The 13,674-nt window shown below is 42.3% G+C and overlaps 1 protein-coding gene across 1 annotated transcript in view; it reads right to left on the bottom strand.

Annotated features, from left to right (window-relative positions):
• The window catches only part of TEX264 (testis expressed 264, ER-phagy receptor), a 511,145-nt gene extending 498,710 nt beyond the window's left edge, over positions 1-12,435 (bottom strand). Inside the window, exon 1 of the mRNA XM_069206754.1 lies at positions 11,556-12,435. Coding sequence (XP_069062855.1) covers positions 11,556-11,813 — 258 coding nt within the window. The 5' untranslated portion in view covers positions 11,814-12,435. The remainder of the gene's footprint in view (positions 1-11,555) is intronic.
• Positions 12,436-13,674: the final 1,239 nt, after the last annotated feature.

The raw sequence follows: 13,674 nt of genomic DNA on the forward strand, positions 1-13,674 counted from the left end.
AATAAAATTAAAGCAAGTCACCTGTACTGTGCCCTATTTGTAACAAATGAAAAAAAATCATAAAGTTTCCATATGTAAAACGTGGCTACTTTAACTATGAAGTAGCATGCAATCATGTATTAAGTTGAAAAGCTGACATCACAAAGTCTAACTACATTTAGGGAAAAAGTGTTGACATCAGCCCTTTACTCATGATCCACTTCCACCTGCCACAATCATAAGATTCCTTTCATAATACCTTCCTGCTCCTGGCAGTTAACGATCTTAGGATAGTGAAATAATCACTACAGTCTAATTAGAGCACTGCAGGATTTCAGGACAAGCAGCTTTAAAATCAATCACCGTTAAACTACTCATAACATTTGTTACAAAGAACAGCTCGATTATGTTAGCTTCTTATTAACAATTTGTATACAATTATTTTTCATATCGCCAGCCGATAGGTCGCCTGCAGCAAATGGTACATGACTGGGGTTGGTTGGCCATCTATTGGAGGAAAAGGCGCCATCAAAGTACAAATATTGTGAGTCACACCCGAGTTCTTCGAATTCAATCGCGTCCTCAGTGCTTATCCCTGTTCCCAAAATGCTCAAAGACCTCAATGACATAATTTTAGAGTGTCGCAAAGTTCGAAAGTCTAACGACTCACAACTTTGCACAATTTTCAAAAGACGTTCACTAGATACACCAAACACAACACTGGCAAAGTTAATAAATTGTTGGGGAAAAAAGCCCTTGTGCTTCAGCTGGAACTTTCCCGTTGCAGCAATAAGCTTGAAGCAGTAATCTCTTACCTGACTAGTATCCAAGTCACTCTCCTTCACTATTGCAAATCTCTGGGTGGGATGCCCCCAAGTGTCATGATGTCTCAAGTGTCCCAGGGGATACTTTCTGGATCGGTGAAGTCATCAAAGGTTTGGGAAAAAGGAGCGCAGAATAGAAAAAAAGACATCTCTGCAGCCTGAGCCCTATCCATGTTGGACAGAACACCATAGTTCCGAGACTTAGAGAAGCCAGAGAGAGCAGACTGAGGGGACTTCACACTTCCATTGCATATTTGGAGTTATTTAACAGATTATTAATTTAGAATATAAACCAACCTGGCATAGATTTAAACAGGTGGGTCATTAATGTCTTGGAATGAAGACAAATTGTGTCAACTTGAAGACACTAATTGGATATCATTAAGTAACCTCCCCCCAAACTCAGCCGAGCCCTAAGCCAGCTATCCACATCACTTCCCAATACCCTGCATCTGTTCAAGTCACTTTCTGCTGACATCACTCTACACTTTCTAAGTTGTAACAACAGTCCTCTGCTTTGACATAAAAGAGTTATTACGTTTATTATGCAGAGAAATTCACCTGGCTGAAGAGATAATTTGGAGGATAAAAATGAAAAAAACGTTTTTTTTTGTTAAAATTAGTAATATTCTGTTCAGATCCAGCCTTTTACATTCAGACTATTTTCTAACCCTGACCAATCAAATTATCTTGTCAGTGCACTTCGTTTAAATGATCCTTAAATGCTGATCGGCGTTCCATATGGTAGCTAATTATAAAAAAAACTTTCCTGCTCAATCGCCCATTCCTTGCCTTTTTCTCGCTGGTTCAAAATTTATAGAAGAAGAAAGAAGGGCATCTGGGTCACTCAGAAGGCCAGGCCAGGGATGTTGGATTCCTGTCGCCCAACGCCTGGGACATATTGTTTGGGGTCAAGGGCAACAGGTTTTCATGTTTTATTTTGTCCTTGGGAAAAATAAGCCCAACTCCCTGCAGCACAAACCCGTTGGCTGCTAGATTACAGAGCAGGGATCTGCCTGCAGTTGAGGTAATACCCGTGTCCATACGTTAATGCTGTTTGAACTTGTATTTATGGCTCGCTAATGAAAAGCCTTCATAATTAGGGTGAGTGCTGTAAATAAACGTTTTAACGTCACACTGCACTACTGACAGTGGTTCAATTTAAAAAAGATGTACACACGTTTGAGAAGTTTAACAATATGAGGCTAAATATGATGCTCCCAGAATGGTCTCTGATTAGATCCAAATGTTTGCAGAAGAGTGATGACTCATTTGCTTTAAAAATAAAATGTTCAGAAAAAAATGCAAGTAGGAAAAAAAAAAACATTTCGCAACCAGGAAAATTTAGGTACTGTTTTTTTGAAGCGTCATTTAATAAAATGTGTTGATGCATGCTAGTATTTACAAAAAAATATTCCTGCTGGAAAATCAGTGTAACCATTTTCAACAAGATTATGGGAAGCATGAAAATAAACAAGCACAGGTTTTGAAAATGCGTGTTGTTTTGACATGGCTTTTGTAACACTTTATTGTTATGGGAGCTGCCAGGCCCTCACCATTGTAACAAACATAGGCAACAAAAAAAAAAAACGTTGTCTCAAAAAGTACACATTGCCACCAGTGGCGTAACAAAGGCCCCACAGCCCCCCTCAGCGCAGCACCTGCCTAGAGTGAATCTGGAGGGGGGGAAAGGTTCCATGTTCTTTGCAGGGGGCCCCCTCCAGTTGTGTTACACCACTGATTGCCACGGTCCTGGCACTGAACAAAACTACTTTGTGTGCCAATATTTGCCTTGTAGAACTCACAGCTAAGCCAGGCAATGGACAGAGAAAGAAATAGAAGTTTAATAAAAACAAAATGCCTTTGTTAACGCCCGACCTAATTCAGGACCCAATTCTTAAAGAAAGTTGCAAAAGTGCACCCATGGTATATGCCTTTGAATTAGTGGCTTTCAAGAATTCACAAGAACTTACATAAGTAGACCAGGAAATTGTACTCCAAGAGAAGTATTTGTGAACTGTATTTTAGCACGTGCAAATATGCATGTGTAGATCTATTGAGATTTTTCAAGTTCACTTTCCCTCCAACCACTTTTTTCCAGATCCTGGAAGAACTTCTACTTCTGCAACTGCCATTGTCAGGAGTAAATTTCCAACCTTTCTCTTTATGGGGAAAGGTTAAAGAAGAGAAGGTAAAATCCTTAAAACATGCAAGTTAGTAGGTTTGCAAACTCAAAGGCATTCCAGCCCTGGAATTATTGCTTGCTGCTTCCTCCAGCCCCAGTGTGTAGATCTGTGGCAAGGTGGCAAAATAAGGAATTTGCTATATAGGAATTGCAATTGCAAGTATTCAAGCCCTACTATAGTAGTAGCCCTGGCATAATCAGAAAGACTATTGTCAGAGCTCTTAAGTAACAAGAATTCTGCCATAATTTGTTGCCACACTACATGGCACCAAAGGGACAAGTAGATTTAAGAAGCAACCTGTCCATTGGACAAGTAGATATTTTACTAAATTCCACACCCCTGCATGATCACCTCACCCATCCGTTTGGCAATACAGCTTACCCGTCCGTACCCACATTCCTAAGTTCTAGGTTCCGCTCTGCAGGAGTGACATCTGGGGCCATGCAACAGATTGCTGATAGATTTCCCAGCTTTAATGCACAATATGACAGCCCTTTACAACACTCATTTGAATACACAAATCACACACAAATCTCACACACACACTTCTGTTTACATGGAGCTTGTTACCACAGTATAGCTGTAAAGCAACACTGAACAGGTGTTGTGACTACCCACGACACTGGTCCTCAATGTATCACTCTTGGAAGGGATTTTTTTTTAAATTTGAACACGTGATCTTCAATTGCCCACAGATTTTAATAGTACAAACAGTATGCCTTCCTTACTGCTACATCTTCTGGAAAATATTTATCACATCGTAAGGTAACTTAGTGTGTCTAGGCTCCTTGTGAGGAGATCTGTGTGTTTCATGCAGATTCTTCCTTGCTATACTGGTAAATGTTGGTTAATACGTCTGCTGCAACATAGTGAATTAATAAGTAGGTTACCGGTTTGAATCATACTAAGAAACCTCAGTGAATTTGGGCATTTGTTAGGGGATCCAAGTTCAATTTTCAGGTCAGAAGATGCAACCCTGGAAAACGCTTTCACCATTCGCGGTTTCTCACTGTAGTTCTGTACACATTTTGTTTACATGTATGTGACTCCCCATTAATCTTAGTGGATAACAACCAACTTATCAGCTACTGTAAAGGCCAAACCTCTACTTGATTAGGACGGCTTCACAACATGTCATTACACTCCTCCTTATAAGCATCACTAATGGTAAAAATTTTACTAAAGCTTTGTTGTGTAGTACATCTTTTGTACTGCAGCTCCCCCTTCCCAGTTAACATGCAAATTAATGTTCCATCATAGTGTGTAAGCCAGCGTGAGGAACATCCTGTCCAAGTCTCTCAAAGCATCCTTCTGGGGAAAACAACTTACTGCTTTAGAACCTCAGAATATACATAATTTTCAGGTCCCTATTCGCCATAGCCAACTTGTGAATTGTGGTACAGAATATAAGTGAAGGGTTGTATCAGCAACCAGGAGCTCTTCAGTCTCTCTGATCTCACACATCTACCACCACCCTGGACAGTCAACTACCCAAGATGTCACTGGAAAAGTGTGTTTACAGGCAGCAATTACAAACAGAGCTGCGGACCACAGTCATATCTCTTTTCAAACACTGTGTAATTCTTGGTGTAAATCCATCAAAGGCAAACCTAGGTCTGGAGAAAAGGCTAAAATCTGTCAGTGTTCAAGGGACCTCTGTAGGGCCCAGTTGCCAGACACTTTCGTGGCTGCTGTGGCAAGGCCCAGAGAGCTGCCAACACAATTAAAGGCCAGAATGAGTGCACCATTGATCTGTGGGAGAGGTAGACCCTCGGGAGGTATTAGAACTTGGGTCAAAACCTCCTTAATGTGTAAAATTATGGAACTTAAACTAGGTTTGCCAGATTTATTGTGTAACAGTTTCACCATGCAAAGCAACATTATATGTAACATATACAATGTTTATTTGCAGGGTGTCTGGGAACAAACGTGAATCGGAGGTAATCAGTTTGTTGTCCGCACATCAGGCGACACTCCCTGTTGAAGTGGTTAAGCTAGGTGGTAGTGACCTCAATTGTCAGTTTGCGCCACTAGACATCTATGTTAGGCTGGACACATCAGAAGAAGACCATTACTGATCTATTTCAGAGCTTACTATCCCCCCCTATAAAAAATGGTCCCCCTTAGCAATCCAACTCAATGCCCTCAAGCTGAATCAAGGTTTAGGAGAGATCATACTCTGATAAAGATGGCAATTTTACGTTCAATTGGCCACAGAGTATAACCCTAGTTGATTATTTTTTGCTCGACATCCGGTTGTGGATGAATCTAATCGATAAGGTTGCTTTACCACAACTGGACAGTGATTCAAATGCCCTGGCCCATGAGACAAAGATGTCCACCTCCATGACTTGTCCTGTTCACTAACAGACACAGGGTTAAATGGAGCTTTGTAATTGAATCAAAGGACACAGTTAGACAAATGTATAATTTGATTGCGGATGGATTAGGGGAGCTGGTAGTTAATAGACCAGTCCGGGTTGGAAGGAGAGGCTCTGATCAAATGTAGTAACATACACTCAGAATTGTTTCAAAATCTGAGACATATTTTTCATGTGTAATCTAGTTATGCAGGTAAGAGACAGGCTCCCCCCACATAGTACACAAGCCAGTGCAGTGATGCAAGAAGGGTGTCATCCTGTGCCATTAAATTACAAGAGCATTTGATTATTCAAGATACTAGTAGTGCCTATAAACTCACCATTCAGGAAGCAGTGAGAGTGGGAAAGAAGAAAATGGGAGGGATTGTTAATATTGGTAAGGCAATCCTCGCTCTTTCTGGAATATAACAGCGACTGGCAGCCTTGAAGGATTCTCTCCTATTGAAAATCATTTTCCGATGTTTGAATGGATCGCCCATTTTTTCTAATCTTTATTCCACTCCAGAGTTGATCGAAGCCCCTGCTGTGTCTCTTGACTTAACTGGGCCGCTCAGTGACCATTCAGATTCATTAGGTATTGGCACTGAGGAGGTTGTTCTAGCCATACAAAAAAACATATTCACCATAAATCCCCAGGGCTTGACAAGGTTCCTGGGGATCTCTTTTTAGACAAGCCAGAGGTGTGGAGTCCCTATCTTGCCTTAATTTCAGTGCCATTATGAAGGGGGCTGCTACTCCACCATCGTGGCAGGGGCGGAGATCATTCCCATTTTCAAACAGGGTGATTGCGACCTTCCGGACAATTATAGGTCCATTAGCCTAATTGACAGCACTCAAAAACTTTTTGCAAGGGTGATTCCGTCTAGATTGCAGAAGTGGAGGACCACTGCAGAAATACTTACCCTCTTCCAAGCTGGTTTTAGAGAGCGAAGCAGCACTACTGACCAGGTATTAACCCTCCAGTTGATGAACTGGAAGTTTGTCCAATTAGGGCGGGGTGCCTTTATGTGGTGATTGACGATTTAAAGTAGGCGTTTGACCTTGTACCTCGATCCAAACTTTGGCAATTCCTGGCTAACATGGGGGTCCCTCCCTATCCGCTAAAAATGATTAAGAGGCTACACAAGAATAACTTTGCCCAAGTTAAATGTGGGCATAAGGGGGAACTGACAAATCAATTTGCAGTAAATAGGGAGGGGTCAGGCAGGGCTGTGTCCTTGTCTCCACCTTTTTCATGCTTTTCATTTAGGATCTTGCAGACTTCGTGGATCTTCGCGAGTCTGATGCACCCAGTTTAGCAAACATCAGGGTATCGGCTATTATGTTTGCAGATGACACATTGCTTTTGTCTAAATCTCGCATGGGCCCCCCAAAAAATTATCGACAGGGGCCTAGAAATGAACATCACCAAAACAAAATATATGGTTTTCAATCTATGTTCCACCTCTTGTCCAAACCTCATGCTTACAGGGTTCCCTTTGGAATATGTCCACATTTTTGATTATCTGTGAGTTACCCTCACTGAAAACTTCAACTGGCAAAATCACATAGTAAAGCGTAGACTTAAGCTAGAGCAAACTTAGGGGGGCTTGTAAGGATGCATAAAGGTTCTCAATGTTGGCCCACCTCCCCAGCGCTGCAAGTATATATCAACAGGCGTTGAGATCTGCCCTATATGGTGCTGAGCTATGGGGTCATAGGGGTGCGTTGTCTTTAGCGGCAGTCGAAAACCGCTTTATGCGTCAACTGACAGGCCTGTCCATTACTCCTCTACTGCTGCTCCTTAGGCTGGAACTTGGTTTTGGCCCAGATAAAGCTAGTCTAAAGCCCTTATTGTACTTGAGAAGAGTCTGGGCAACGCCTAAGCTGAATATATATCAAAGTGGCTTAGCCTAGGTCTTACGTTTGCTGCTTGCAGCGATATTGCTTGGTTGAAGCCTGTGAAAGTAACCCTTGCAAATATTGGGTCAGCTCGTTTATGTGATGCACCTCAGGAGGACTGCTTGAATCTAAAGGTCATATAAACAGTGCTTTTTGGCAACACAAGTCTAGTATAGCACAACGCTGTTCCAATCGGGGCACTCTGACTGCGACATTCCATCAGCAGAAGTATTCTTTTGAAGTGTATCAATTTCTGGACGAAATCGAGCTCACTCCTGCGAGGAAGTTGTATTTGCAATTGAGATATGGATCGCTGCTGCTTATGTCTTTTACTGCTGGTTGGGTGGACAGAACCGAGGTATGGAGCCGGGAAGAGTCCCCTCTGCATTGCTCCTAGTGAATCAGTCACACATTTTTTACTTTTCTGTCCCACATATGAGTGTCTTAGGAGGAAATGAATCATGTGCCTGTGCCGGAATCTAGGGGTTGGGGAACATAGAGGCACTGAGGATTTTATAATAAGACACAAGCCAGTTGGTGGCTTTTGCGGTCTCCAGGTTTTTGACGGCTGTGTGGAGGATCAGACATAAAAATCTCTCTCCTGGAGCCGCTTTGGACTAAATGCTGTTCAGCCTACCTACCTTGATTGTGCTAATTTTTTTCCCATTTTTAGGGTCAAGCACGCAAGCGCTCTAGCCTGCTGTAATCTCTCTGGGCTTTTAACCACGCCCACTGCACACCATTCAGTTTTGTTGGTTTGTGGGCTTGCCTTTTAGAAATCGCTTGATTTTACTTGTGAAAGGCATGCATACGTCATGCCTCTTCCGGTGTTTAGCCCTCCTCGAGCACACTGGCCAACTACTGAAAACATACAAGGCTCCATATTTTCAGCGTGGTTTCTGGAATACTTTTTATTTGTATTACCTATGCATCACAATCTCGCTGCACATTTGCCGATATGTTTGGCTGCAAGTCAACTTCTGTTTCATTTTGTGTGCTCCTTCAGGCTCATGGCGTGATGCTTTAAATAGGTTTGCTTACGTAAAACTGTATTACTTTTCATTTTACGTTGCAATAAAAGTCCGATTAGGACTTTACAATGCTAATGGCTTTAGGTCAAGCAAATGCGAGACCCATTGCATTACAAATGCTTGTTATTATTTATTGTCTGGATTTTTGTAAGGATTTTATATTTTCATGAAATGTAAAATCTCCAGCTATTTTATCTTAATATTTTATTTATTGTGATCTTGATGAACTTTGATGCAAATTGCCGAATAAAGTTGTTGTCTGAATGTGATATATGTATTTTTATGAAAATATGTCATGTTAGGGAAACTGGTTATTTCCCTGAATTCATTGATGTCTTGTCACTCTTGTCAGGACTGTTTGGAAGGTTCTTGCCTTCTGCGAGTCAGCGGCCCTGTATCAGAAGTCACAAGGATCCCCAGTGAACTGGCAGAATATGGAGGCTCGGAGCCAAGTCATATTGAGACAGCAGCACAGGGAAGAAAAAAAAACTGGAGTCTGAGAGGAAGCACCCACAACTCACAAGTAAGCAACCATTCTCCTATCCACATACAGCTTTAATATAAGGGTATTTATATCTGTATCAGGACCTGTCACGCTTACTTCAGAGTAATGAACATGCAAAGACCAACACCAAAGAGCATATAAGGACCAACAGTGTATCTACTTGAAGGGTATTTTAAGAAGAGTTCCAATTTATAATCTGAACCTTAACGGAAAGGATAGCTGTGAGAACCTGCAAGAAATCAGAGAGTAGCGAGTCATAAGGGAGGGCACCCATGAACCCTAGCAGGAGAAAACGAGTATATCCCTTCTTAAAAGCAGCGAGATTCCTTCTCAAACTAGCAAATTCTGGCATAGCCAAAACCTTTGTAAAGTAAAAATGTTATGTCAAGACAGAAAATACACCTCATCGTCAGGAGCAGTGAAAGCTTTCGCAACACGTCAGGACAGACAGTACCACTGCAAGGTACAAAAAATAGCAAGAGAAAGGTCGATAATCAGTATTCAGGAGAGGGTTTGAGGTAGGTGATGTTCTCACCCTGAGGTATAAGACTAGGGGAGGAGGATAACTGTAGTATGCCGAGAATAATAGTATGTGAACGACGGATTGTTGGATCCCAGCTAGGGAAAAAAACTGCATCTGAGTTTTCTTTGCCTGTTGAACTTGCCAGGGGGTTTAGTCGAAGCAGTTGTGCAGCACCGTGTAAGCCAAAGTAAGGATAACTTTGTTTTTTTCTCTCTGATCTCACAAAGCAAGACATCGAAATTATAGTCAGGGGCACTGCTTTGCACTATAATACAGGATAGATAGTGTGCCACTGTCTACACATTGCTAAAGAAAAAAGCAAATCCAAAGCAGTCAAACTGCAGCATTTCTATTCCATCAAAAATGGTGCACTTAGCAGTACTAGGTTCTCTTAAGTTTGTAAATTCGGCCTGCTAAGCCCATCAACTCTTATATATATAGCACTTAAAGAGAGAAAGAGGCACTACAATACAATGGCATTCCTTCTTTGCAGGAGGGCAGGAAGTACTGACAATGGGATATGGCAATTCAATGTGTCACAAATACCGGCTACCCTATTCTTGAAACTCCAAGAGAACACTTTGATCCCTAAAGGTGCAAGTACACCACTATATACAAAATCATGATAAACAGTTAACTTTATCAAGTTGGTTTTGAACTATAAACAGACTGATCAAGCCCTTACCAGTAAAGCCTATTACAGCCTCCGATGGTCCTGCCTGAGGAACGTGGTATGGCTAACAGAGTAAATGAGATATAGGGGCGGGTGAATGCTTTGACATGGGTCGGAGCAAGTGATAGCTTTAGTGTCCTGGGCAAGGATGTTCGGCAACAGGACCCTTTAGCTGAAAGTGCTGAGATGTCATCTTTCAATTTGTGAGCTATTATTCCATGCCCAGCAAATGCCAATGCTTGTGGTACCTGTCCAGTTGTGTTGGTGGAATATGGTGGCCCCATTTACTTAGAACTAACTATAAAATAGACAATAGTAGCAACGTTAGTTTTTTTTGCTTCCTTTTTCATCTCCCAGCGTTCCCACCAGCACTACACACCAAAAAGGCAGCTGTATATAGGAACGGGTTGGATTTCTAGCAGTTGCTGCTAGACAGCATGTTTACTGCTTCCCAACTAAATGGTACGCATTGAAATGGCATTGCTGTTCTAAGCACCACAGGGAAGACACTTGACTGCTTCGGCTGCTAACTCACTATCCATTTGTTCGCCATATCATTGTGCTCTTCTACTTTACAGCTACACCATTGCCTGTTAGTGTCCCTCAATGATCTCCTCCTCGTCTCTCTACACGGGTACTCTTCAAAATAACATCTCCTCCTTTAGTCTCTAATACCATCTTCATGATCATAACACCCAGGTATTTTTTTCTGTTTTATACTTCACTGCTCTTCCAATATAATATCTTTGAATGGCAATTCCACCTTCCGTTTCCTAATGCTTCCTTGCTTAAGGACTGACATCTTCTTCTTCTTCTTCCACTTCCATTTCAGAAGAACCCATAAGCCCCATCCTTTCCAGGTATAAACGTATCTTAACAACATGCTTGCTTTGAGCAAAATAGTAAATTTTAATAGTCGGCACAGTCAATGTGCTTTTCTGCCTTGATAAAATCATTAGTTTGGGTATTTCACTACCTACGTAGCCTGCCCAGAGCAAAATAAACGCTACTTATTCTTGTATTTAAGACCACCCCAACGCATAGTCTCCTCATATTTCCCAATTTCTCACAAGCCATGTTTACACAGTCAATCTTACCATCTTCACTTTCATGCAAACACCAAGCAGCACATAAACATTCCAATCCTCTGAACTTCTAGGCCCACGCCATGGGAATGCCATCCCCACTCTCAGCCATCCACTATTAGACTCACAGAATGCAAGAGCATTTTAAAACGTACCTGCTGGTTGCAAAACTGCCCCAATCCCCAATAAGCAGTAAAAAAAACGGGTGTCTCTAACACCAGATGGTTGCACTTCTTCAACATGAATCAAAACATCTAAGTGTTTGTACCGGCCATGCCTTTTCAATATCTTGTATTGACTTACGCACCTATTTCACCATATGGTTTGTTTGGTCTATTTCCCCCACTGTACAAATCTTTCTTATAAACGGTTTCAATGTACAACGCTTTTGATAACAGTCGACAGTATACCTACAATTAACAATTTTCATTAATAACCTATTCCTCCCCCGAGGTATTTTAGGTCTCATTCTGTCACTGCCACGTACCTGGAGAACATTGTCATAGTAGACACCTATTGATGGTAGTTTGGGGGCAACGCTGCAGCTCTCCGTAAACAGGTTACCGCTCTCGTCGTAGGGCCCCACCCGAAACTTATAGGCCACGGTGATGCTGCGGATAGGTGGGGTGCCAGCCCCAACTACCACTTCAGTCAGTAGTCCGGAATACACAGCTACGCCAAAGATTGTGAGTAGCAAGAGGGCCATCAGTCCAGCAATTAGGCTCAGGAGCAGCCAGTCCGCCATGGTTCTGCCTCGGAATTGTTCAAGCAGACCAGTGGTGAATGGAAAAGGGTCACGCTGTCCTCACAGCGCGGTGCAGTGCAATGTTTGTGTAACAAAAGCTCGCTAAGTCAACACCGTTTTGATCTACGTTGCTTCTCTATGTTCATGCAAAGGCGAAATGTACTTTCTGAAAAAGCCGGATGAGCAGGTGATAAACTGCACGGGCTACTAAATATCAAACAAAAGTGGCACTTCGTAATCCTTGAAAAGAAATCCTGACCCTTGAAGCGGAGCTCCGCGGTGGTTCTTGAAGGAAATTAAACGTGGTATTGCTGTGGTCATTCAAAACCTCCTTCTTGGGGTCATGGAAGAGAAGTCCCTTAAAGAAAACCAGTTTCGCCTTTAAAAGATGGTCCAGAAAATTAGTTAGAGGCAAACGAGTGATTGCAACAAATACACGTTTCGAGGGAGAGGATGTTTCTCGCCTGTATATAAAAGGTGCATTTAGCAGGTTAGACACCACTACATATAACAGACCGCACAGCACACGCGACTGCACTGGTACACTGCTGTCTCTTATGACAGGGTCAGTCCTGTTTTGAACCGCTGGCAGCCAGCTGCTGCCTCTGAAAATGAATGGACTAGTTCACTACGGTGAAAAACCCGGGGTTCCAAGGGACTGTGATTTGTCATGAGTTATCAGTGTGTCAAACACAACCCTTTAGAACGGCTCCAGATAACATGCCTATGTTCTATTATAAAACAACAGCCCGACAGCTCTTTATATATAGGGATAAATATAAATCTCTCGACATTTACCACCCCCCACTTAGCTCGCGGGTGGTTTAGCCCATGCTTGAATCTGGAGCTCTTCCGGGAACGGTGAACTGGGGCATGGGGTGAGGAAAAAAAGGCGGACGCTGAATGCAACGTGGATAGTGTGCCACACCTTTACTGGAAAGTGTCATGTCGCCCATTTTTTAATACGCATTTCTCACTTTCACGTGCTCATCATAGCCGTGTTATGGCCGCAGTGGGAGGTATGTCAATAGTCTTTCCACCCCTGTACCTGGGAACTGGTGGAGTCCTTCGTAGGGCATTGTTTGGGACCGTCCATTTTTGTTGCTATGGAAAATGCAGGGGTCGTTCAAATTGTTATTTCTAACTGTATTTTATAACAGCTACCGTTCTTGTGAAATAAAACTGCTGTTTTAATTTTGAACTTACAGCCAGACAACAATGCCTGTCCTGCGCTTGCAGCAAGAGTCCACGGTGCGCCCTCTTTTAATCTTTGTCAATGGTACACTCTCACACGGAGGCGGAGCTAGTGAGGCTCTTTAGTTAAAGTCGAAGTTAACGCTTCGCTGTTAAACTTATTTTGATTTTACATTTAACGTTGGCCATTTATTTGGAAGGGTCGGTTGTAGCTTAGAGGCAAGCGGTTCTCACCTTACTGACGTTATATCTATTGCCCATAATGTTTTACTAAATGTTGCGACAGTGGCTCTGATCCTATACGAAAACTAAGTTTCTCGTGGTTAGTTTAGACAAATCGCATCGCTGCAACCTGATATAAACTCTCAGCATACCAAGTGTTAATAACCAGAAGGTTGAACTCGATTGAAAATAGCCACTCAAGGCGCTTGTCCGTCAGGAGCCGGGGCAATGGGGGCAGTGATTTGGGGAGGACGGTTGATTGGTTTTATTTCACACACGCGGCAAGGCGAAGAAGGAAGAGACGAGTGAGAGAGTTAAGTCATGATCTCTTGATAACTGTAAATCTGCTCTTGGGACTACCAGATGTCCCATGTTATATGGAAACCAATTTAGCTTTTCCTTTTTCCAAAAGACCTATTGGGGACTTAGAAATAACGTAAAGGAA

The sequence above is a fragment of the Pleurodeles waltl genome, chromosome 9, assembly GCF_031143425.1.
Source record: "Pleurodeles waltl isolate 20211129_DDA chromosome 9, aPleWal1.hap1.20221129, whole genome shotgun sequence".
In the NCBI taxonomy this organism is placed as follows: domain Eukaryota; kingdom Metazoa; phylum Chordata; class Amphibia; order Caudata; family Salamandridae; genus Pleurodeles; species Pleurodeles waltl.